Here is a 26,993-nt window from a genome sequence, read left to right as displayed (position 1 = left end):
GAGTTGAAAAAGTCAAATGGTGCTCCTTCCCTTCCAAACAGTGTTTTACCCCCACATGTAGGGTATCAGCCTACTCAGGACAAATTGCAAAACAATTTTTGGGGTCCAATTTCTCCTGTTACCCTTAGGAAAATAAAAAATTGGGGGCAAAAATATCATTTTTGTGGAAAAAAATGATTTTTTTATTTTCACATCCGAGCAATATAAAATTCTGTGAAGCACTTGGGGGTTCAAAGTGCTCACCACACATCTAGATACGTTCCGTGGGGGGTCTAGTGTACAAAATGGGGTCACTTGTGGGGAGTTTCAATAGTTTAGGTACATCAGGGGCTCTCCAAACGCACATGGCACCCGCAGACCATTCCATCAAAGTCTGCATTCCAAAACGTCACTACTTCCCTTCCGAGCCCCGACGTGTGTCCATACAGTAGTTTTCTCCCACATATGGGGTGTCAGCGTACTCATGACAAATTGGACAACAACTTTTGGGGTCCAATTTCTCCTGTTACCCTTGGGAAAATGAAAAAATTGGGGACTAATTGATCATGTTTGTGGAAAAAATACGATTTTTTTATTTTCATGCCCGGGCATTATAAACTTCTGTGAAGCCCTTGGGGGTTCAAAGTGCTCACCACACATCTAGATAAGTTCCTTAGGGGGTCTTGTTTCCAAAATGGGGTCATTTGTGGGGGGTTTCCACTGTTTAGGTACATTAGGGGCTCTCCAAATGCAACATGACACCCGCAGAACATTCCCTCAAAGTCTGCATTCCAAAACGTCACTACTTCCCTTCCGAGCCCCGACGTGTGTCCATACAGTAGTTTTCTCCCACATATGGGGTGTCAGCGTACTCAGGACAAATTGGACAACAACTTTTGGGGTTCAATTTCTGCTGTTACCCTTGGGAAAATAAAAAAATTGGGGACTAATTGATCATGTTTGTGGAAAAAATACGATTTTTTTATTTTCATGCCCGGCATTATAAACTTCTGTGAAGCCCTTGGGGGTTCAGAGTGCTCACTTCACATCTAGATAAGTTCCTTAGGGGGTCTAGTTTTCAAAATGGGGTCATTTGTGGGGGGGTTTCCACTGTTTAGGTACATCAGGGGTTTTCCAATCCCGACATGGTGTCCGATCTCAATTCCAGCCAAAAACGTCAAATAGCGCTGCTTCCCTTCCGAGCTCTGCCATGCGCCCAAATAGTGGTTTACCCCCACATGTAGGGTATCAGCGTACTCAGGACAAATTGCACAATAACTTTTAGGGTCCTGTTACCCTTGGAAAAATAAGAATTGAGGGTGAAAAGATCATTTTTGTGGAAAAAATATGATTTTTTTAATTGTACGGCTTTATGTTATAAACTTCTGTGAAGCCCTTGGGGGTTCAAAGTTCTCACCACACATCTAGATAAGTTCCTAAGGGGGTCTAGTTTCCAAAATGGTGTCATTTGTGGGGGGTTTCCACTGTTTTGGTACATCAGGGGTTTTCCAATCGCGACATGATGTCCGATCTCAATTCCAGCCAAAAACGTCAAATGGCGCTGCTTCCCTTCCGAGCTCTGCCATGCGCCCAAATAGTGGTTTACCCCCACATGTGGGGTATCAGCGTACTCAGGACAAATTGCACAATAACTTTTAGGGTCCTGTTACACTTGGGAAAATAAAAATTGGGGTGAAAAGATCATTTTTGTGGAAAAAATATGATTTTTTAATTGTACTGCTGTACGTTATAAACTTCTGTAAAGCCCTTGTGGGTTCAAAGTTCTCACCACATATCTAGATAAGTTCCTTGGGGGGTCTAGTTTCCAAAATGGGGTCACTTGTAGGGGGTTTCCACTGTTTAGGTACATCAGGGACTCTCCAAACGTGACATGGCGTCCGATCTGAATTCCAGACAATTTTGCATTGAAAAAGTCAAACGGCGCTCCTTCCATTCTGAGCTCTGCCATGCGCCGAAACAGTTGTTCCCCCCCCACATATCAGGTATCAGCATACTCAGGACAAATTGCACAATAACTTTTGCAGTCCAATTTCTCCTGTTACCCTTGGTAAAATAAAAAAAATTGAACCTGAAGTACTTTTTTTGTGAAAAAAAGTTAGATGTTCATTTTTTTTTAAATATTCAAAAAAATTCCTGTGATGCACCTAAAGGGTTAATAAACTTCTTGAATGTGGTTTTGAGCACCTTAAGGGGTGCAGTTTTTAGAATGGTGTCACTTTTGGGTATTTTCTATCATATAGACCCCTCAAAGTGGCTTCAAATGTGATGTGGTCCGTAAAAATAAAATGGTGTTGTAAAAATGAGAAATCGCTGGTCAACTTTTAACCCTTATAACTTCCTAACAAAAAAAAATTTTGGTTCCAAAATTGTGCTGATGTAAAGTAAACATGTGGGAAATGTAGGTTATCAAGTTTTTTGGGTGCCATATCTCTGTGATTTAAGGGCATAAAAATTCAAAGTTGGAAAATTGCGAAATTTTCAAAATTTTCGCCAAATTTCCGTTTTTCTCACAAATAAACGCAAGTTATTTGAATGAAATTTTACCACTAACATGAAGTACAATATGTCACGAGAAAACAATGTCAGAATCACCGGGATCCATGGAAGCATTACAGAGTTATGACCTCATAAAGGTACAGTGGTCAGAATTGTAAAAATTGGCCCGGTCATGAACGTGCAAACCACCCTTGGGGGTGAAGGGGTTAATGAGGCTTTCTTCCACGTCTCATCATCCACTGCCACTAGATCACCAAGGTTAACGTGTTCCATGCTGCTACAGCCAGTGTCAAATTATTAACAAGGGTGGGTGGTTATGCTGGGTGTAAAATACTTGTTACGAAAAAGGTTGAGGTGTACCCGACAGGGGAAAATGTTTGCCAGCCCATACACTTAGAGTATGGGCATGCCAAGAGTAGGAGACCCACTCCTTTTTAATGGGACATTTTTTTTATGAGGCCCTCCTCCATGTTTCTTCCAAGGGGGAATTGGGGTTATTGGGGTGCATATGACTTGGTAGCAGGGCAGGCCTTGCAGTCAATGCATAAGAAAACAGAATGGGAGTACTAAATGAATAATGTGAAGTGGATTTTCCTGTGCCCATCCAGTACCTGGGTTCAAAGGCTTATTGGGGTGCATATGACTTGATAGCAGGGCAGGCCATGCAGTCAATACAGAAGAAAAGAGTTTGGGAGTACAACATGAATAACGTGAAGTGGATTTTCCTGTGCCCATCCAGTATGTGGGTTCAAAGGCTTATTGGGGTGCATATGACTTGGTAGCAGGGCAGGCCTTGCAGTCAATGCATAAGAAAACAGAATCGGAGTACAAAATGAATAATGTGAAGTGGATTTTCCTGTACCCATCCAGTAACTGGGTTCAAAGGCATATTGAGGTGCATATGACTTGGCAGCAGGGTTGGCCTTGCTGTCAATGCATAAGAAAAGAGTATGGGAGTACAAAATGAATAATGTGAAGTTGAGTTTCCTGTGCCCATCCAGCACCTGGGTTCAAATGCTTATTGGGGTGCATATAACTTGGCTAGCAGGGCAGGCCTTGCAGTCAATGCATAAGAAAGCATTATGGGAGTATGAAATGAATAATGTGATGTGGATTTTCCTGTGCCCATCCAGTACCTGGGATCAAAGGCTTATTGGGGTGCATATGACTTGGTAGCAGGGCAGGCCTTGCAGTCAATGCATAAGAAAAGAGTTTGGGAGTACGAAATGAATAATGTGAAGTGGATTTTCCTGTGGCCATCCAGCATGTAACTTTGGGGCAGGCCAGGCCTTGCATTCAATGCAACATTTTTTCAGGAAGTCCTCATGTACCTCTCGTGAAAGGGGTATTTGGGTGCGTCGTAATTCTTGGCAGCCCATCCACTCACTGCATAGGCAATAACAGCATAGGAGACCCACTGTTTAGTAATGGCCGTTTAAGAAGATTAATGCTGCCTGATGCCCCTGTAAAAATAGGCTCTGTGACTCTAAGAGTCCCTCCTTCATAAATGAAACAAGATGTGTCTGCTTATGTGTCACACACCACATGGCCAGCTAGGGTTGTTAAATGTTACAATGACATTTCCCAGTGAATGCATTTGTAGTGATTGAAAGCAATGCTAAAGTTGCAAAACGCCTCAAAAACGCTGTGTGTGAACATAGCCCAAGTGGTGGAGGAACATTTTTGTTTAGGGTTAATTATTTTGGCTTAGATAAAAGTCATTATTAACCTGGAAAGGATGTTCCTTAACATATTTCCCAGCAAAATCCATTTTGGTTCAGTTTTTGTAGTTTTTTTGGTGTGCCTGTAAAAAGGGCGTGGAACTCTGACAACATCGTTTAGAGCTGTGACCTAGGAGTCAGAAATGCTTCCAGGGGCATGTGCCATGATGTTTCCGTGTCATTTAAGCAGTGTTTCCATCATTTTCAGATGTTTTTAGACCTTAAAAGGACCCCCGGGGGGGATCGCGGTAAAAATGCTCGGGTCTCCCATAGACTTACATTGGGCTCGTTGTGTCCGAGTGCCCGAGTATTCTAATTTGCTTGACCCGAGCAACGAGCACCCGAGCATTTTAGTGCTCGCTCATCACTAGTCACGATCTATGGTGGAGCTATAACACTATCCTTCTGGCTAGGACACACACACATGCACACACACTTGAATATTTGATCCTACATCTAACCTGTGGTAGTCATGCCAATAATGTCAGCTTCTTGTAATATAAGCAGGTCTTCTTGGTTCCTGAGTTCTGTCATCCTGTTTACCACTATTTGATAGAGGTTTTCCACAGTAAATATTTGGTTGCGGATGTCACACAAATATTTAGATCTCCAGCACCTGCAAAAATATGTTAGTCTCATTGATGCAATTGTAAAATCTATAAAGCCATCTCATAGTTCTTATAGTAACATCGAAGCCTGGCTTCATTATGGATTAAATGAGCAAAATCAAGCACTATATTAAACTCCACATGACATCTGCAGCGGGGACCCACCACTCCCCCACTGCTAACAGGTAATTAAAGTTGGATACCTGGTGGTTCGCAGGCACAAATTCACAACTTGCAGAGTAATGTGAGAAACAACAGGTTTATGGCTTTTGCATACCTGTGTCCAGAAATCTGCAAGCAGAATGCTTCAGTCCAGACTCCAGTACAAATATTTTTTTATGAACGGTATAGATATGACAGATATGAGAGACAACTTTTTGGCGTCATGACGAAGTGGCGAATGTAACGCCAGTCTTGCATCACTGGGTGTTCCTGGTAGCAAATGAATATAGGGCAGATGGATGACAATACAGTTGTGCTCAAAAGTTTACATACCCCGGCAGATTTTTTGCTTTCTTGGCCCTTTTCAGAGAATATGAATGATAACACTAACACTTTTTCTCCCCTCATGGTTAGTGGTTGGGTGAAGCCATTTATTGTCAAACTACTGTGTTTTCTCTTTTTAAATCATAATGACAACCCAAAACATCCAAATGACCCTGATCAAAAGTTCACATACTACATTTCATAATACCGTGTATTGCCCCCTCTAACATCAATGACAGCTTGACGTCTTTTGTGGTAGTTGAGAATGAGGTTTGTTATTTTCTCAGATGGTAAAGCGGCCCACTCTTCTCGGCAAAAAGCCTCCAGTTCCCGTAAGCTCCTGGGCTGTCTAGCATGAACTACACGCTTGAGATCTCCCCAGAGTGGCTCAATGATATTGAGGTCAGGAGACTAAGATGGCCACTCCAGAACCTTCACTTTGTTATGCTGTAGCCAATGACAGGATGACTTGGCCGTGTTTTGGATCGCTGACATGTATGTATGTATATATATATATATATATATATATATATATATATACACCATGTTTACTGTCTATGGATAACTAAAATCATGATGGGCAATATGGCATTAATATCTCCCACCTGGGATCTCCAGGGGTCAAGATACCCTGGAAGTTAAGGCCCCGTCACACACACAGCGATATCGCCAACGAGATTGCTGATTTTGTGACGCCACAGCGATCTCGCCAGCGACATCGCTGTGTGTGACATGGATCAGCGACCGCCCCCCCCCCCCGTCGGGTATCGCTGATCGTGCAGCATCGTCCTGGGCCATTTTTTGATCGTTGGTCTCCCGCTGGCCAGCGCGCACCGCTGCGTGTGGCAGCGAGAGACCAGCGATCAGCGACGCTGGACGTGGTTTCCAATGTAAACAGCGGGTATCTAAGAGCCATGCGGCTCTTAGATGCCCGCTGTTTACATTGGAAACCAGCTTGCTCGCTGGTCCTGATCGCTGGAGGGCTGTCTATGTGATAGCTCACCAGCGATTAGCCTAACGATGTCCCAGCGATCCCATCCATGCCGGATCGTTGGTGGGATCGCTGGGACATCGTTATGTGTAACGGGGCCTTTAGAGGTATCTTAAATTTTGGACCCTAGCCACATCCCAGCCCCCATATGATCTCACCAAGGAGAGGTATGTGGGTGTAGTTATTATCTAATAAAATCAGAGCTTTCAATTTTTGTAATTGTCAGTCCTGGAAGATAACAGTGCACTGTGGTGCTGTACCCTTTCCCTAAAAAAAAAGGAGTGCTTGCCTCCACTAATCTGTGAGATTTTCATGACACCGGTTTAGTACATTTCTTTTGTTTATCCTTTTTATTTCATGCGACTGTATTGTTTTATCCATTTTGTAACATCTTTTGTATAAACATATAAACACTGCCTATTTTCCATATTAAATATATAAAATTTAACAGCTTTGTTCCTCTTGCTCTAGAAACCACACCCCTGAAGCCATACGCTATCTGTAACGGTGTCCAATCGGTATGTATAAATGTTTGGTGGTGGCAGCTAGTTCCTGTTCCTATTGTGGAGTTTTGCAGTGATCGTATCAGGGTGTGTGTATGTATATATATATTTTTTTTTTTACCATGCTTTTGAATTGGAGGTGCATATACCCCTGTATCTTCCACATCTTCAACTTATTTAACTGTTCACAATAACAGTAATTTTGACAAGGGGTGCACAAACTTTTACATGTCACTGTATAAGCAACATATATGAATAAACAAATAAACACATTTATGGACCTGTAAACCTCCCAGCGCTTTTTGAGGGAGAGCTGAAACAGATCCGTTATCAGCTCGCATTCTTTTTCCTCCATGTGACTTGTCTCCTGAAGTTCATGTTTCATCTGTTTCTTTAATTTCTTTTTCATTTTTGATGGTATCTGTAACAAACCATATATATTATCAATTTGTGCCTATTATCAAAATGCATGTCCTCTTAAAAAATATGTTGAAATAGTGCCTCACAAGTTCAAGACGGCCAGGAGAGAGTGATCGCTTATGGTAGCCGATCACTTCATGACTCCGAACGTAACCCTGACAATTACAGCTCCTTTAAGCTCGAGCTCCTCGCGGTAGTGTGGGCCATGACGGAGCGGTTCGCAGAGTACCTGGAGGGCTCCGAAGTGGTGGTGCGGACCGGCAACAACCCGCTGGCCCACCTGGAAAACTAGGGGCTCTGGAGCAGCGATGGGTGGCCCGGATGGCCAAGTTCAACTATAAGATCATCTATAAAAGAGGAGCAGAAAATATACAAGCTGACGCCCTCTCCAGGATCCGGCATACAACCCAAGGGAAAAGTTGAGATGACAAATTGGAAGGGGAAGAGATGCCATTTGCCCTCACCGCCGCAGTGCTCACAGCTGCCACACAGGAAGAACCCCATCTAGGACCCCCAAGGGGTATGCTGGAACAATCACGTGACAGATGGATCCAACAGCAGCAAGAGGATGAAGAAATTGGGCTCCTACGTTGATGGGTAACCACCGACAGACTACCCACCGACTCCCAGAGACAGACCTTGACTCAGGATATGTTGCCGATGCTACGCCAATGGGAGAAGCTAGTCATCAAGAAAGGACTATCGTATCGGAAGACAGTATCACGGACGACATCTGCAACAACTTGGCAGGTAGTCATGCCCGGAGCCCAACTCAATGAACTGGCTCAGGAAGCCCACGAAAAGGGGGCTCACTTTGGAGCTCAAAAGACCTTGCAATGGTTGAAGCAGATATTTTACCATTCGCGCTTGCATGCTGCTGTGGAAGAAACTTGCCGGGCCTGCCGCCAATGCGAGCTAGCTAATCCACCCGCACAACGGGCTCCGATGCAAACGATAGTGACATCAGAACCCCTCGAGCTCTTGACAGTGGACTATTTGACCATTAGTCCCGCACACCAGGGGTATGAACATTGTCTCGTCATGGTGGATCATTTCACCAAATTTGCCGTGAAATGAATCGGCCAGCCCACCACCTTCCACCACCCCAGAAAGCTCCACCACAGTCGACCTGAGACGCTCCGAGCGGTCAACAGCTGGCAAACCCCACGAATGTTACAAACAGGACCAGTTCGTATGGCAACGAGAACTTTCGTCTCCAAAGGCCAACCTGAGCCTACTAAGGCCCTCGCCCGAGGACTGGTGAGCATACAGGATGGGGGAAGGGCCCCCGCCGAGTGTCTGGGTTGGAACCAAGGGGACCGTCATCTAGATTCCTAGGGGGTCTGTTTCCAGGGAGCAGAGTTAGGGGACGGACCGCTGAAACTGACAGGACGGGTGTGGGAGGAGCCAGAGAGCTAGAACCACGAGCAGTAACCAGAGAGGAGGACAGCGACAGGAGGGAGACTCACGGTGGACCGCAGTGAGATGGCGCCGAGCCGACTGACAGAAGACCACCGCCTCAGTCCAGCTCGCGGCTGCGGCCTGCTCGCAGCCCCCCGCGGCCGTTGCCGCCTCACTTCAGCCCGCAGCTGCGGCCTGCTCGCAGCCACCCGCGGCCATTGCCACCTCACTCCAGCTCGCGGCTGTGGCTTGCTCGCAGCCCCCCTCGGCCGTTGCCGCCTGACTTCAGCCCGCGGCTGCGGCCTGCTCGCAACCACCCGCGGCCGCTGCCGCCTCACTCCAGCTCGCGGCTGTGGCCCGCCGCTGCCCGCAGCCACTCCACTCCCGACCGCGGCTGCGGCTTGTCCATTGCCGCCCGCAGCCGCCACCGCCCCGCTCCAGTCCGTGGCAAGTGCCGGGCCGTCGCCCGCCGCGGGTTCCCTAGTGTAGCCACTGGCTGCGCCGGTGACCTACTAACCGTTTTGGGCACCGGTGTACAGTTTTGGGCACCGGTGCTCAGGAAGGATATAATGGAACTAGAGCGGGTACAAAGGAGGGCAACAAAATTAATACAGGGGATGGGGGAACTACAATACCCAGAGAGATTAGCAAAATTAGGATTATTTAGTCTAGAAAAAAGACGACTGAGGGGCGATCTAATAACCATGTATAAGTATATAAGGGGACAATACAAATAAATTTCTCTCCTAGGATCTGTTTATACCAAGGAAGGTGACGGTCACAAGGGGACATTCTCTGCATCTGGAGGAGAAAAGGTTTTTCCACCAACATAGAAGAGGATTCTTTACTGTTAGGGCAGTGAGAATCTGGAATTCCCTGCCTGAGGAGGTGGAGATGGCGAACTCAGTCGAAGGGTTCAAGAGATGCCTGGATGTCTTCCTGGAGCGTAGCAATATTATATCTTGCAGTTATTGTTAGGTTCTTTAGAATGACGTAGATCTGGGGATTTATTCTGACAGAATTTTATAGGCTGAACTGGATGGACTAATGTCTTTTTTCGGCCTTACTATGTTACTATGTTAACCGCCACTCAGCACCGCTGCTGCCTGCCCCTGTTCGGGGGTTGCGGCCTCAACTCTCCCACTCCCAGGCGGTATCCCGCTGCCTCTGTTGGGGGACACTCCACCAAAGAACTCTTCTAGGGCCTGTTGTGCCCCTGCTTCGCCTGGGCGCCGGAACGCCCGAAGACTACACCAGATCCTCAGCAGCTGGGACCAGCAGCTGCGATGCCGAAGCACCATAGTCCAGGACGCCAAGGGACGTCAAGACGGATAAGTGACACAACATAACTAAGGACCCGTAGTCGGCCATACCACGGCCCTTTAGTGACCGGCCTATGCCAGAGTAGTCGTGTTCTCCTAACCAGTGTTTGCTTGTATTTGGTCCCTGCGAGGACAACTACTGTCATTTTGTTTGGTTGCTTAGGATAGCCCTACCCGCATCAATCTATAAAAGTTACTACCTAAAGTTCAATCTGTCTCACGTCTCGTCACTGCATCCCGCGTACCTGCCATGACCACAATAATACCCTGTATTGATGTGATTACCTGCCAGTACTGATGTATTGTATATTGTCTACCAGTACTGACATGCTGCTTTATCTGTTTCTTATAGTTTTTACCTGAATCATCCATAGCTGTGTTCAAAAATCTCTGATACCATCTACAACTCTGTACAACAACCCCTGATCTCATCTACTACTGTGTTCTACTATACCATCTGTTATCATCTCCCATTGTTGTCCATATCATCCCAATAAATAATAGACTTAAGCACCCATACAGTCTCGTTTCTGGAAGTGGATGAAAGGTTAAGCCGTATGCTGGAATCCTCACAGTGTCATACGTGGAAGAAGGCAGAACAACACCCTCACCGGATTCTGGAGATGACGTACGGGAATCTGACACCGATACTTCGTGGGTTGCAGCAACAACTTTCCTGCCAAACCAAAGCATCCACTTACCACGGATACTGTCACAGTCATAGATGGAGAGGGAATACTCCCTCCAAGAACAACCTCTCCTCCTGGCCCAAGGCTTTGGAACTTTTTAGTCTACTCAGGATAAAGGCCTTTGGATGTTCCATGCAACATTAATGATACCCCTTCTCATGACTGAGTTCCGGCTACTGCTCAGCCATCCAACTATGGTCAACCTTGATTGATTCTATAAGTGTAGCTGCCGCTACAGGCTGATGAACAATTGGTCTCTGGAAGGACAGAGGAGCCAGACGTGATGATTTCCTCATACGTCACCCATTTGGTCTGCTCCTGGAAGCTGGGAAGGGAAGTTTTCAAAAAAGACTCTAGATGCATGTTCAAGGTCACATAATCCCCTCTCTCTCACATAGGGGGTTGAGTCAGGATTGGGCATCTCCTGCTAGGTAGGATATTAGGAATCTCACCTTGACCTGATCGGAAGAAAACTGATGGCCCAAACTGATGGATACCCATAGTACCGAGGCAGATTAGGCAAGACGGGCTCCACTCCTGAAGTATGAGTTTCAGTTGAATAGGTGCAGCCGTAGGTACTGCGTCTTGGGCTGGCACAGCTGACGTCAGGGTTTCCGATCTGGCATCTACTGTCTACAGATGAAACAACATTTTTTCATGGTTCTCTTATTGGTAGCTCAACTGCTGATACAGCTCCCAGTGTAAAGAGGAGTGATCATCAGCGGGGCCCATGGCCAAAGCAAATTATTCCACATGCAGGTGGTGCACGTGGTTCGAGAATCCACTGTGTCACAAGACCGGCCCTGCCTAGGAAGGGGAGCAGCAAAGTGACTACCTGATGTTCACTGGAGCTCCTGATGGTGGAGTCAGGTTTGGGCTGCAGGTAGCAGCCAGTTGCCACTCCTAGGCAGTCCCTGGTACTGCGGCTGCGGACCCCGTGGTCAAGTAAGCAGACACGGATTAGGACTCGGGCTCCATTTAGACTACTAGGTTCAGGATCCTTGGGCGGAATGATTACTGTCATGGAGTCTGAGACAGGGCAGATTTGCAGACTGATTTTAATAGTCATTGACTGGTGGCATTTTACTACTGGATGTACAGTTGTACATAGTTGTACAGTTATTGCCAACACCTGTTAGGTGCCACAGGTAAGTTACAGGTGCTGTTAATTACACAAATTAGAGAAGCATCACATGATTTTTCAAATAGTGCCAATACTTTTGTCCACCCTCTTTTTTATGGTTGGTGTGGAATTATATCCAATTTGGCTTTAGGACAATTCTTTTTGTGTTTTTTCATTTAAGACAAATTAAATGAAGATAATAATACCAAAAAAATTGTGTTTGTAATCATTTTCAGGAAGAAACTGAGTATTATCTGACAGAATTGCAGGGATGTCAATACTTTTGGCCACAACTGTACGTACACTTCCCTTTGAAGAGCAGGGGAGTGCGCTTGCGTGCACTAGGTTTCTTATTTTCTAGCTTTCTTTTCTTTCATTTAATTTACACAATGTGTCCGAATAAGGTTTTAAGCCCTTGCCGACATGCGCCGTACATATACGGCGCTGCGGGAGCTGCGTTCCCGGAAATAGCAGTATATGTATGGCGCAGCAATTGCACGGCCTCACGCTGAGCATTGTGGCGATCGGGTGTGGGTGTCAGCTCTATGTGACTTGGGTCAAACGTTTGGGATATCCTTCCACAAGCTTTTCACAATAGTTGCTCGGAATTTGGGCCCATTCCTCTTGACAAAACTGGTGTAACAGATCCAGGTTTGTAGATCACCTTGCTCACACCTGCCTTTTCAGCTTTGCCCATAAATTTTCAATAGGATTGAGATCAGGGCTTTGTGATGGCCACTCCAAAACATTGACTTTGCTATTCTTAAGCCACTTTTTTTTTTACCATTTTGGCACTATGCTTTGGACCATTGTCCATGTGGAAGACCTATTTCCGCTCAAGCTTTAATTTCCTGGCTGATGTCTTGAGATGTTGCTTCAGTATTTCCACACAATCTTCTTTTCTCATGATGCCATCTATTTTGTGAAGTACAACAGTCCCTCCTGCAGCAAAACAACCCCACAAAATGATGCTGCCAACCCCATGTTTCACAGTTGGGATGGTGTTCTGAGGGTGTGTACACACTGTGGATTGTCCTGCGGATTTTTCAGCGCAGATTTGTCAAAAACCGCAGGTAAATCCGCAGGTCAAAAGAATCTGCAGTTTTTATGCGGTTTACCCTGTGGTTTTCCCCTGTGTGCGGTTTGACACCTGCCATGGAGCAGGTGCCAAACCGCAGGGGAATCCGCACAAAGAATTGACATGATGCGGTTTTGAAACCGCAGCAAATCCGCACAGAAAAAGCCGCACTGTCTGCACAGCAGTTTTTAATTTCCATTGATTTTAATGGTACTGTACACCGCAGCAGAAACTGCTGTGGATCCGCAGGACCAAAACCGCTGCGGATCCGCAGCAGAATTCGCAGCGTGTGCACACACCCTTAGGCTTTCAAGTTTTTCCCATTTTCATCCAAATGTAATGATAGTCATTATGCCCAAAAGTTCAATTTTAGTTTCATTAGACCACAGGAAATGTCTTCAAAAATTAAGGTCTTTGTTCCTGTGTGCATTTGCAAACATTAATCTGGCTTTTTTATGTTTCTTTTGGAGTAATGGCTTCTTCCTGGCAGAGTGGCATTTCAGCCCGTTATGATTCAATACTCGGTTCACTGTGTATATTGACACAATCTTACCAGGTTCCGCCATCATCTTCACAGGGTCTTTTGTTTTTGTCCTTGGTTTGATATGCACACGTCGGACAACAGTACTTTCATCTCTGGGACACAGAACCAATCTACTTCCTGAGCAGTATGATGGCTGGTCATTCCCATCTTGTTTGTACTGGTGTATAACTATTTGTACAGATGAACAAGGCACCTTCAGGTATCTTGAAATTCTACCCAATGATGAGCCAGACTTGTGCAAGTCCACAATTATCTTCCTGATATATTGGCTGATTTCTTTATACTTTCCCATGATGCTACACAAAGAAGCAGTGTGTTTCAGGTGTGCATTAAAATACATCCACAGATGTGTCTCTAATTAACTCAGCTGTTTCCAAAAAACAGAAGCTTCCAAACACATGACATCATCATATGGGCAGTCCAGAATTGTTTAAAGGCATAGAAATCTTAGTATATGCAAACTTTTGACTATCTAGTAAGTGATAAAAATGCCTTACAACATTCTCTCTCATTATTCTGGCATTTGTCAAATAATAATTATGGTAATCCTATTTGACCTAAACCAGGAAAAGTTTATTCTGATTTCATGTTAGATATTGAGAAAAACATGCATATGTGTCTTTTTATATGGTGTATGTAAACTTCTAGTCTCAACTGTAAATTGCCAAAGGTGTATAATTTCCAAAATGAGGTCACTTGAGGGGTGATTCTGCTTTACTACAACTTAGGGGTTCTGTATATGGAGTCCGCAAACTATTCCTGGGAAATCTGCACTCCAGGAGGCAAATAGCGCTCTGTCCCTCTGGAGTCTCTCTGTGTGGCTAAGAAGTACTGTACAGCCACATATGGGGTATTTCTACATTCAGCAGAAATTGTGGGACCAGTTTTGGTGCCATTTTTACCCATTTCCCAGTATGAAAATGTAAAACTTAGGGCTAACACACAATTTTGGTATTAAAAATGTAATTATTTTTTCTTCACTGCCCAATTGTCTAAAATTCTGTGACACACCTGTAGTGAGCTTTGCACTGTGCATCAAAAGTACCATATGTACTCGCCTATAAGCCGAGATTTTAAGCCCATTTCGGCTTATGCGTGAGTCATATACGCCAGGGGGTCAGTGAGGGAGGGGCAGCGGGGGTGTCAGATCATACTGACCCTCCTAGCACGTCTCTGCAGCCTCCCTGCTTGTCGCACAGTCTCAGGCTCCTTCCTTCAGCGGTCACATGGTGCCGCTCATTAAAGTCACGAATATGCGCATATTTATGAATTTAATGAGCGATACCACGTGACCGCTGAAGGAAGGAAGGGAGACCGTGGGAGAAACGGGGCTGTAGACACCACGCCAGGAGGGGGTAAGTATATATGCGATATTCACCTGTCCCCGTTCCATCGCTGCTCGCCGCTGTCTGCCGTGTCCTTTGTCAATGACATCCAGGCAGCAGAGGGTGCGATGACGTGCTTAGTGTGCACCGCATCCTCTGCTGCCTGAATGTCACTGACAGAGGACGCGGCAGACAGCGGCGAGCAGCGATGGACCCAGGACAGGTGAATATCTCAGGTGCCGGGTCCTGAACCAGCGGTGACACCGGCACCTGGCCCCCAGCGATGGAGAGGTGAGTATGTATTTTTTTTTTATTTGCAGCAGCAGCGGCAGCATATGGGGCATAATCTATGGGGAAGCATATGGGGCCATAATCTATGGAGCATTTTATGGGGGCAGCATATGGGGCCATAATCTATGGAGCATCTTAATGGGTTAGCATAAGCATATGGGGGCATAATCTATGAAGCATCTTATGGGGCAGCATATGGGGGCATAATCTATGGAGCATCTTATGGGGGCATCATATGGGGGCATAATCTATGGAGGATCTTATGGGGCAGCATATGGGGGCATAACCTATGGAGCATCTTTTGGGGGCATAATCTATGGGGCATAATATATGGAGCATCTTATGGGGGCAGCATATGTGGGGCATCATCTATGGAGCATCTTATGGGGCCTATTCTATGGAGCATTTTATGGGGGACTAATCTATGGAGCATTTTATGGGGGTATAATCTATGGAGCATCTTATAGAGCAGCATATGGGGGCATAATCTATGGAGCATCTTATGGGCGGCATATGGGGGCATAATCTATGGATCATCTTATGGGGCCTATTCTATGGAGCATCTCATGGGGCAATGTTGTGAGTTCATTTTCCCCTTCGTCACTGAGGTCTGGTGAACTCCCTATTCTGGTAAAGGAAGGTAATGAGCCTGATTATCAGGCACCTGAGCCTAATGATGATGACTGGCTGAGTGGAGTCACGGACTGGATATTGGGCTGCCGACGCCCTTCTGTCCTGCGGGTGATTTCTCTGTGGACTTCTAGGAGACCAGTCTGATTCCTGCTCCTCTAAAGCTAAGTTTTCTGCTTTGCCTTTTTGCATTTGTGTTTTGTTTTTGTTTGCCTTGCTTTTCTGGATTCTGCCATTCCGTGCTGGGGTGAGCTGAATCTCCTTTTGCGGTTGCTCTGTCTTCAGAATATTCCTGAGTACTGACATAGCCTTTTTGAAGCCTAGCGTCTTCAGGGCCTTTTTCACTGTCAGTCTGTTGGCTCTTATTTTCATAGGGTTTTTCACGGATTGCAGACAGCAGCCTTCCTGTCCTTTCCTATCTAGTTAGCTTGGGCCCCGTCTTTGCTGAGTCTATCTTTCTGTCTGTGTTAGTGTTCTTTCTTCTTGCTTCACCGTCATTATATCTTGGGGGCTGCCTTTTGCTTTGGGGTCTGCTCTGGGACAGTTTAGATTTCCCTTTCTGTCTTTAGGCTATATAGTTCTCCGGCTGTGATCGAGGGGTCTAGGGCATCGTAGGAACCCCCCACGGCTACTGCTAGTTGTGTTGATAGGTTCAGGGGTCTGCAATCCGATAGCTGCCAACTTCTCTGGTTTTCTGGACTTAGCTAGCATTTCTGTTTTTGCCTCCTATGGTGACTCATTCATAACAGGGCAGCATATGGGGCATAATCTATGGAGCATCTTATAGTGCCATAACCTTTATGGAGCAGCATATGGGGCATATTCTATGGAGCATCTTATTGGGGCATATTCTATGGAGCATCTTATGGGGCCATTATTAACCTTTGTACAGCATTATATGGGGTGTATTTTGTATGGAGCATCTTATAGGGCCACCATTATCATTTGTGCAGCATTATATGGGGCATATTTTGTATGGAGCATCTTATGGGGCCATCATGAACTGTATGGAGCATTATATGAGGCTCCTGATTCAATATGGATATTCAAAAACATTTAACCTACTGATGTCTCAATTAATTTTACTTTTATTGGTATCTATTTTCATTTTTGAAATGTTCCAGTAGCTTCTGCATTTTCCACCCTAGGCTTATACGTGAGTCAATAAGTTTTCCCAGTTTTTTGTGTCAAAATTAGGGGGGGTCGGCTTATACTCGGGTCAGCTTATATACGAGTATATACGGTAGTTTTCAACCACATATGGGATATCGGTGAACTCAGAAGAAATTGCACAACAAATTTTGGGATACAATTTCTCCTGTTACACTTGTCAAAATATAAAATTTGGGGTTAAAAAACATTTTTGTGGGAAAAATTTGATATTTTTTATTTTCATGGCCTAACATTATAAACATCTATGAAGCACCTGGGGTTTCAAGGTGCTCAAAACACATGTAGATAAGTTCCCTGAAGGGTCTAGATTCCAAAATAATGTCACTTTTGGGGAGGTTCCAATTTTTAGCACATCAGGGACTTTCCAAATGTGACATGGCATTCGCTAACTATTCCAGCAAATTTTACATTCAAAAAGTTAAATGGCGCTCCTTTCCTTCCGATACGTGCCGTGCGCTCAATCAGTTATTTTTCCCCACACATGGTATATTGGCATGCTCAGGAGAAATTGCACAACAAATGGTATGGTTTCAAAGTCTCCCAGCTACCCTTATGAAAATGCAAAGTTTGGAGCTAAAAATCATTTTTCTGGGAAAGATAAGATTTTTTTATTTTCACGGATCAGTGTTATAAACTTCTGCGAAGCACCTGAGATTTCAAGGTGCTCAGTACACATCTAGATAGGTTCACTGAGGGGCCTAGTTTCCAAAATGGTGTCACTTGTGGGGGGGTTCCATTGTTTAGGCACATCAGGGGCTCTCCAAATGCAACATTCCAATCCCACTGGCACCCTCTGTTACCCTCCCTTTCTTTGAGGTGCACTCTGTGCACATCTACTCCCCCTCCAGCCTCCAACTGGCTATCATTTACTGCGCTCTGGGGCCAGCCACCACCTTCTTCTACCACTTCACCACCTGGCTACACTAATCTCTTTTCTGCTGACATCCCCACTATCATCTTATTCCAGCAAAGCTGCAGCAAAGTATTACTGCAGCTAAGTATATAGAAGCTGCAGTTAATTCAACGGCAGTTAGTCACGGCAGGAGTCAGGACCCCATACTATGTATCTGTCTCTTTTGAGTATGTCTGCCGAGTAAGCACTTCTTATTCCTTGGGCATAGCTTTTCTATTAACCCATCTTACTCCTTCACCATGTTTACATATGCCCTTACAGTGTTTGCTCCACTAATCCTCACTCTCCTTCACTATCCCTAAACCCCTGCACCCTCTAACCAAATAATCATCTCCCCTTCTCTCTTTCCTCCCCACCTGACCTGCTCCTCAACCTCAGATCTCTCCTAATAAAACATAAAACAAGCTGGCCACTCTCCTCCCACCTGCTCTCCCTCTGCTTCTTCTCACTGCTGGCGACATATCTCCCAATCCTGGACCCCCACAGCTCATACCTCCCTTTACTACCCCCTCCTACTGCTCCCTATCGAATATGAACTACCACAAACTCTCCAGTGTAAAACCCATGCTCTTGACGCCCATCCCCCTGCTCCCTCTCTCTGGAGCACTCTGGAATGCCGCCTGCTCCATCTGCAATAAGGTTCATGTGATTCAAGACCGCTTTCTCGCAATCTTGCCTTTCTCGGCATCACAGAAACATGGCTGACACCCTCTCACACCGCCTTTCCAGCTGCACTGCGTTACGGCAGCCTCCACATCACCCACACTCCTCTGTTATGAGTTCATTTTCTCCTTCACCTCTGATGTCTGATGAACTCCCTCTACTGGTGAAAGGAGGTAGTGAAATTGATCTGGATGGGAAGAACCTGTCATCTGAACAGGTGGAGTGTGATTGGACATCCGGAATTTCAGAGTGGATATAAGGCAGCCGACGCCCTGCAGGGTTGCTGGTGATCCTTTCTGCTCTGAGCTCTGGCATCCAGTTTAGTTCCTGTCTACTAAAATCTAAGATTTTGCTCTGCTATTTTTCCATGAGATTTTGTCTGTTTACTTAGTGTTTGTGTTCAGCCTTCCCTGGTTGGGATGGGCTGAACTCCTTTTTGTCTCTGATCAGTTGATCTCTTTGCTCTGTCTTCAGAATATACCTGAGTGCTGATATAGTGATTTTGAAGTCTAGTGACTTCAGGGCCTTTTCTGTCAGACGTGTTGGACATCATTTTTGGCAGGGTTTTTTTGCGTGATTGCAGCCAGCATCTTTTCTGTCCTTTCCTATCTAGTTTGTTGGGCCCCATCGTTTGCTCAGCCTGTCTTTCTGTCTGTGCTTGTGTTTTCATCTGTTTTTCACCGACAATACATGTTGGGGGCTGTCTATTGCTTTGGGGTCTGCTCTGGGGCAGTTTAGATTTCCCCTTTCTTTTTTAGGCTTATTTAGCTCTCCGGCTGTGACGAGGGGTCTAGGGCACCGTAGGAACCCCCCACGGCTACTGTTAGTTGTGGTGAATAGGATCAGGGGTCTGCAATCCGCTAGCAACCAACCTCTCCGGTTTTCTGGACTTAGCTTGTGTTTTTGTTTTTTCCTCCTCCGGTGACTCATTCATAACAGAAAACGTTATGGGGTGACGAGGGGTCTAGGGCACCGTAGGAACCCCCCACTGCTACTGTTATTTGTGGTGAATAGGATCAGGGGTCTGCAATCCGCTAGCTACCAACCTCTCCGGTTTTCTGGACTTAGCTTGTGTTTTTGTTTTTTCCTCCTCCAGTGACTCATTCATAACAGAATCACCAGCCATACAGCAGATTCTGGGGTACTCAATAGCAGGAAAGAATTGAAAAAAAATAAAATAAATAAAGTGTCAGAATTTTTTTTTGTGTATAATTTTTCCTCTATTTCTCTGAGGCCGTAGGGGGAATTTTTTCTCAATGGAGATTAAGCAATTGTCTGATCGTGTGGAGCAGCTCACTGCTGAAGTGCGGGGAATTTCCGCCTATCTTGCTCATTCACATGCTGCTGAACCAAAGATTCCTACTCCTGATGTGTTTTTTGGGGATCGGTCTAAATTTTTGAATTTTAAGAATAATTGTAAATTATTTTTTGCCTCGAAGCCTAACTCATCGGGGAGCTCCGCGCAGCAGGTTAAAATTGTCATCTCTTTGCTGCGCGGCGATCCCCAGGATTGGGCGTTTTCTTTAAAACCTGATGATCCTATTCTAACTAATGTGAACGCATTCTTTCAAGCCTTGGGGTTGTTGTATGATGAACCTAATGCTATTGATCAGGCTGAAAAGGCCCTGTTGGCATTGAGCCAGGGTCAGGATTCTAGAGAGTTGTACTGTCAAAAATTCCGAAAGTGGGCGGTCCATACTACCTGGAATGATGGTGCCTTGGCAGCTCTCTTTCGGAAGGGTTTGTCAGAAACCGTAAAAGATACTATGGTGGGATTTCCTGTTCCCTCTGCTCTTGACGATTCTATGTCATTAGCCATCCAGGTTGATCGGCGTTTGCGTGAACGCAAAACTGCACGAGAGGTGTTGCCACCTGTTGAACAAATGTCTGAACCTATGCAATGTGATAGAGTTTTGTCTAGGGCGCAACGTCAGGAGTTCAGAAGGCGTAATAAGCTGTGTTTTTTTTGTGGAGATGCCTCTGATATTATTTCTGCCTGCCCTAAACGAGAGAAACGTTTTGCACACACATTTGCTGAGGGTGGTGCAGGAGCTGTTTTGTCCCAAAAAGATCCTGTAACATCTAAAATGAATCCCTGTGCTTTCTTTTCCCAAAAGTTCTCCCAATCCGAATGTAACTATGATGTGGGGAATCGGGAACGGTTAGCCATGAAATGGGCATTTGAGGAGTGGAGACATTGGTTGGAGGGAGCTAAACATCAAGTCGTGGTCCTTACTGACCACAAGAATTTGATTTACCTGGAGTCGGCCAAACGCTTGAATCCTAGACAGGCTAGGTGGGCCTTGTTTTTCACGCGTTTTGATTTTATGGTCTCTTTTCTTCCGGGCACTAAGAATGTCAAGGCAGACGCCCTCTCTAGGAGTTTCTTTGCTGATTCTCCTATTGTGACCAAGCCTGCTACCATCTTAGGTGAGGGGGTAGTTCTTTCTGCCATCTCGCCCGATTTGAGACGTGCTCTGAAAGAGTTTCAGGAGGACAAACCTGAGCGTTGTCCCATTGGAAAATTGTATGTTCCTGACCAGTGGAGGAAGAGAGTAATGACTGAAGTTCATTGCTCCGCATTGGCTGGTCATCCAGGTATTTTTGGTACTAGAGATTTGGTGAGTCGGTCTTTTTGGTGGCCCGCCTTGTATCGTGATGTCAGGAATTTTGTACAGTCCTGTGGGACTTGCTCCCGATCTAAACCTTGTTCTCGCTCTAGTGAGTTGATGCCTTTGCCGGTGCCCAGGAGGCCATGGACCCATATTTCAATGGATTTTATCTCTGATATGCCTGTCTCTTAGAGAATGACTGTTATTTGGGTGATTTGTGATAGATTCTCTAAGATGGTCCATCTTGTACCACTCCCTAAGTTGCCATCTTCCTCAGAGTTGGTGCCCTTGTTTTTGCAACAGGTGGTTCGCTTGCACGGGATTCCTGAGAACATTGTATCTGACAGTGGAGTTCAGTTTGTGTCTAGATTTTGGAGGACTTTCTGTTCCAAGCTGGGAATTCAGTTGTCCTTCTCCTCTGCGTTTCACCCTCAGACCAATGGGCAGACGGAGAGAACAAACCAGATTTTGGAGTCGTATTTGAGATGTTTTATTTCTGCTGATCAGGATGATTGGGTTTCATTTTTGCCCTTGGTCGAATTTGCTTTAAATAATAGAGCTAGTTTTGCCACTTTGATGTCACCTTTTTTTGTAACTTTGGGTTTCATCCTCGATTCTCTTCAGGGCAGGTGGAGTCTTCTGTCTGCCAAGGTGTTGACACTGTGGTGGAGAGAATGCACCTGATCTGGGACCAAGTGGTGGATAAGTTGTCTCTCTCCCAGGAAAAGGCCCAGCGGTTTTCCAACCGGCACAGGACCATTGGTCCCCGGTTTAAGGTGGGTGATATGGTTTGGTTGTCATCAAAGAATATCTCTATGAAGGTGGCTTCTCCAAAGTTTAAACCTAGATTTATTGGACCTTACAAGATTTTGGAGATTCTTAATCCAGTCTCGTTTCGATTGGCTCTTCCTGTTACATTCAAGATCCATAACGTGTTTCATAAGTCTCTGTGTTAAAGATGTTTGTTGAGCCAGTAGTTCCTGTGGTGGCACTTCCTAACCCTGTATTGGTTGAAGGTAATGTGGAATATGAGGTTGAGAAGATACTTGTCTCTCGTCTGGCTAGACGGAGACTCCAGTATTTGGTTAAATGGAAGGGTTATGGCCAGGAAGATAATTCTTGGGTCTCTGCATCCGATATTCATGCCGAAAGATTGGTTCGTGCTTTTCATCGGGCCCATCCTGATCGCCCTGGTGGCGTGGATGAGGGTTCGGTGACCCCTCCTCAAGGGGGAGGTACTGTTATGAGTTCATTTTCTCCTTCACCTCTGATGTCTGATGAACTCCCTCTGCTGGTGAAAGGAGGTAGTGAAATTGATCTGGATGGGAAGAACCTGTCATCTGAACAGGTGGAGTGTGATTGGACATCCGGAATTTCTGAGTTGATATAAGGCAGCCGACGCCCTGCAGGGTTGCTGGTGATCCTTTCTACTCTGAGCTCTGGCATCCAGTTTAGTTCCTGTCTACTAAAAGCTAAGTTTTTGCTCTGCTATTTTTTCATGAGATTTTGTCTGTTTAGTTAGTGTTTGTGTTCAGCCTTCCATGGTTGGGACGGGCTGAACTCCATTTTTGTCTCTGATCAGTTGATCTCTTTGCTCTGTCTTCAGAATATACCTGAGTGCTGATATAGTGATTTTGAAGTCTAGTGACTTCAGGGCCTTTTCTATCAGACGTGTTGGACATCATTTTTGGCAGGGTTTTTTGCGTGATTGCAGCCAGCATCTTTTCTGTCCTTTCCTATCTAGTTAGTTGGGCCCCATCGTTTGCTCAGCCTGTCTTTCTGTCTGTGTTTGTGTTTTCATCTGTTTTTCACCGACAATACATGTTGGGGGCTGTCTATTGCTTTGGGGTCTGCTCTGGGGCAGTTTAGATTTCCCCTTTCTTTCTTTAGGCTTATTTAGCTCTCCGGCTGTGACAAGGGGTCTAGGGCACCGTAGGAACCCCCCATGGCTACTGTTAGTTGTGGTGAATAGGATCAGGGGTCTGCAATCCGCTAGCTACCAACCTCTCCGGTTTTCTGGACTTAGCTTGTGTTTTTGTTTTTTCCTCCTCCGGTGACTCATTCATAACACTCCTCTCCCTGGCAACAGACATGGTGGAGGAGTGGGTCTTCTCCTTTCCACTAACTGCACCTTCAACCCAATCCCACCTCTACCTTCCCTTATCCTCGCCTCTTTTGAAGTCCACTCTGTCCGCATCTACTCTCCTTACAACCTCCAGGTGGCCATCATATACCGATCTCTGGGCCTGGCCACTGCCTTTATTGACCAATTCTCTACCTGGCTTCTTTGCTTTCTTTCCACGGACATTCTCACTATCATCATGGGTGACTTCAACATCCCCACTGATACCCTTCAGACAACAGCATCGAAACTTCTGTCCCTTACTTCATCTTTTTGACTTACTCAGTGGTCCTCCGCAGCCACCCACACAGACGGACATACATTAGACCTGGTCTTCACCCATCTCTGCTCTTTAAGTTCACCACCTCCCCTCTCCCTCTATCTGACCACCATCTACTCACTTTCTCATCCCTGTCCTCCTCACCTGTCATCCATGTTCAGCAACATGTGCACCCCCCCGCAGATACCTTGCACACCTAGACACCCACACGCTCTATGACTCTATTCTACCACTGGCATCCATATCCACGACACAGACAGTGCCACTGCTTTCTACAATGCCACTCTCGCATCAGCTATTGACACGGTCGCCTCTCTCGATAATGGCAGAGTGCGACGTATCAATAGACAACCCAGGCACAATAACATCACTAAAAAGCTCCGGCAAGTGTCCATGGTTGCAGAGCAATGTTGGAAGAAAATCAATTTGCAAGACGATTTCACTGCATTCAAACAGGCAACACTCGCTTTTAAATCTGCCCTCACCTCTGCTATACAGGCCTACTTCATAAACCTTGTATCTTCCCTATCCTACAACCCCAAACAGTTATTCAAAACTTTTAACTCCCTCCACCGCCCACCACTGCCCCCACCAATCTCCCTCATCTCTGCTGTGGACTTTGCTGCACACTTCAAAAATAAGATTGACCAAACAAGGTAAGTCTTTATTGTTCAACCACCAATACCCCCTTTGTATACCAGACCAATGCCCAAACCCCATAACCTCCAACTCCCACATCACTGAAGGGGAGCTTAATTGTCTCCTCTCCAAATCACACCTCACCACTTTTGCACTAGACTTCATCCCATCCCACCTCCTCCCCAACCTCACCACCACACTTATCTCATCCCTAACCCACCTCTTCAACCTATCACTAACTTCTGGTACCTTCCCTCCTGCTTTTAAACATGCCACAATCATGCCTATCCTTAAAAAGCCAATCCTCAACCCAACCGCTATGTCCAGCTATAGCCCAATATCGCTGCTCCCTTTTGATTCCAAACTCTTGGAGTAGCACGTCCATGCTGAACTTTCCTCCCATCTCTCATCTAACTTGCTCTTTGACAATCTAACTCATACCACAAGATATGGCCTTCCCAAAACCCTGTCTGATGACAAATGCACATACAGCAGGCTTGGCCTTATCTTGGATATCGTCATACCTAACAGACCGGACAGTCAGCATCTCCCTCTCGCACACCACCTCCTCACCTCACCCCCTACCTGTCAGAGTCCCGCAAGGTTCAGTCCTATGGCCCCTGCTCTTCTCCATCTACACCTTCAGCCATGGACAGCTCATAGAATCTCATGGTTTCAGTATCACCTCTATGCTGATGACACACAGATCTACATCTCTGGACCAGATATCACCTCCCTACTAATCAGAATCCCACAATGTCTGTCTGCTATTTCATCCTTCTTCTCCACTAGATTTCTAAGACTTAATATGGACAAAACAGAATTCATCATCTTTCCCCCATCTCACTCGACCCCCCCCAGTGGACCTATCCATTAAAGTAAATGTCTGCCCACTCTCTCCAGTCCCACAAGCTCGCTGCCTTGACACTGATCTCTCCTTCAAACCACAAATCCAAGCCCTTTCCACTTCCTGCCGACTTAACCCCTTAACAACCGGGGTTATTTTCATTTTTGCGTTTTTGTTTTTCGCTCCCTTTCTTCCCAGAGCCATAACTTTTTTATTTTTCCATCAATATGGCCATGTGAGGGCTTATTTTTTGCGGGACGAGTTGTACTTTTGAACAACACCATTGATTTTACCATGTCATGTACTACAAAACGGGAAAAAGATTCCAAGTGCGGTGAAATTGCAAAAAAATTGCAATCCCACACTTGTTTTTTGCTTGGCTTTTTTGCTAGGTTCACTAAATGCTAAAACTGACCCACCACTATGATTCGCCAGGTCATTACGAGTTCATATAGAAAGAACACCTTGAGCACAACTCAAGATGGTGCTAAGGTTAGGTTCCCAAACCGTTAAAGCAACAAATAGAAACCTAGCACTCAACTTAAAGGTATTCGCAAGGCGGCTTATTGTAGTACACGAAAAAAGACGCTTCGGTCAATGTGACCTTCTTCAGTTACGTGTGGTATATAGATTGTGTAGAGCTTATAGGCATCTATCAGAAAGGACGATGGTGCTTTAAGCATTGAGGAGAATAATATCTCTAAGGTAGTGAGCTTGTCAGTATATAGGAGAGAGGCAAACGTGCCTCCAGATGCGGTGTCCACCGGCCATCTCATGTGGACACCGCGTCTTTTTTCGTGTACTACAATAAACCGCCTTGCGAATACCTTTAAGTTGAGTGCTAGGTTTATATTTGTTGCTATTACGAATTCATAGACACCAAACATGTCTAGGTTTTATTTTACGTAAGTGGTGAAAAAAAATCCAAAGTTTGCTAAAAAAAAACAACAAAAAGCAACACCATTTTCCGGGACCCGTAGCGTCTCCATTTTTCGTGATCTGGGGTCGGCTGAGGGCTTGTTTTTTGCGTGCCGAGCTGTTGCTTTTAATGATACCACATTTATGTAGACAGGTTCTTTTGATCGCCCGTTATTGCATTTTAATGCATTGTCACAGAGATCAAAAAAACATAATTCTGGGGTTTTTACTTTTTTTCTCGCTATGCCGTTTAGCGATCGGGTTAATGCTTTCTTTTATTGATATATCGGGCGATCCTGAACGCGGCGATACCTAATATGTGTATGTGGGATTTTTTTTTTTACTGTTTTATTTTGATTGGGGCGAAAGGGGGGTGATTTGAACTTTTATTTTTTTTATTTTTAAACATTTTTTTTTCACTTTTGGCATGCTTCAATAGCCTCCATAGGAGGCTTGAAGCATGCACAACTCGATCGGCTCTGCTACATATGGGCGATGAGCAGATCGCCCATATGTAGCAGATTTACTCCTGTGCTTTCAGCCTGGATCAACCATCGAGATCTCTGTGAGACCTCTGGTTGTCCAGGCAACATGACGCCGACCCCCCGATCAAGTGACGGGGGTCGGTGATGAGCTCACTTCCGGCCCGGCGGCCGGAAGTGCTATTTAAATGCCTGCTGTCAGCTTTGACAGCGGGATTTAACTAGTTAATAGGCACGGGTGGACGGCGATTCCGCTCGCGCCTATTGCGGGCACATGTCAGCTGTTCAAAACAGCTGACATGTCCCGGCTTTGATGCGGGCTCAGCACCGGAGCCCTCATCAAAGCAGGGGAGATGTCTAATGACGGACTGTGTCCGCCATTGGACATTAAGGGGTTAAACTCAAAAAAATTTCACGAATCGGTACATCCGTTCCTCAACCAAGAATGTACAAAAACCCTAGTCCATGCCCTCATCTCCCACCTTGACTATTCCAACATTCTGCTCTGTGGCCTCCCCTCTAACACTCTCGCACCCCTCCAATCTATTCTAAAATCTGCTGCTCGACTAATCCACCTTTCCCCCCACTATTCCCTGGCCTCTCCCATCTGTCAATCCCTGCACTGGCTTCCCATTACCCAAAGACTCCAGTTCAAAACCCTAACCATGGCATACAAAGCCATCCACAACCCGTCCCTTTCAAACATCTCTGACCTC

The 26,993-nt window shown here is 45.6% G+C and overlaps 1 protein-coding gene across 2 annotated transcripts in view; it reads right to left on the bottom strand.

Annotated features, from left to right (window-relative positions):
• LOC141099765 (NFX1-type zinc finger-containing protein 1-like) overlaps positions 1 to 26,993 on the bottom strand; it is a 400,215-nt gene that overhangs the window by 78,395 nt on the left and 294,827 nt on the right. For both annotated transcript variants that reach the window (XM_073587803.1, XM_073587804.1), the window contains 2 exons: positions 7,087 to 7,226; positions 4,679 to 4,833 (listed from right to left, as the gene is read on the bottom strand). In XM_073587803.1, the coding sequence (XP_073443904.1) occupies positions 4,679 to 4,833; positions 7,087 to 7,226 (295 nt within the window). The remainder of the gene's footprint in view (positions 1 to 4,678; positions 4,834 to 7,086; positions 7,227 to 26,993) is intronic.

Source organism: Dendrobates tinctorius, unplaced genomic scaffold (genome assembly GCF_039654945.1).
Source record: "Dendrobates tinctorius isolate UK_male_01 unplaced genomic scaffold, ASM3965494v1 ptg000102l, whole genome shotgun sequence".
NCBI classification, from domain to species: Eukaryota; Metazoa; Chordata; class Amphibia; order Anura; family Dendrobatidae; genus Dendrobates; species Dendrobates tinctorius.
The sequence above is the reverse complement of the archived record's forward strand: the minus strand, read 5'-3'. Positions and strand labels throughout refer to the sequence as shown.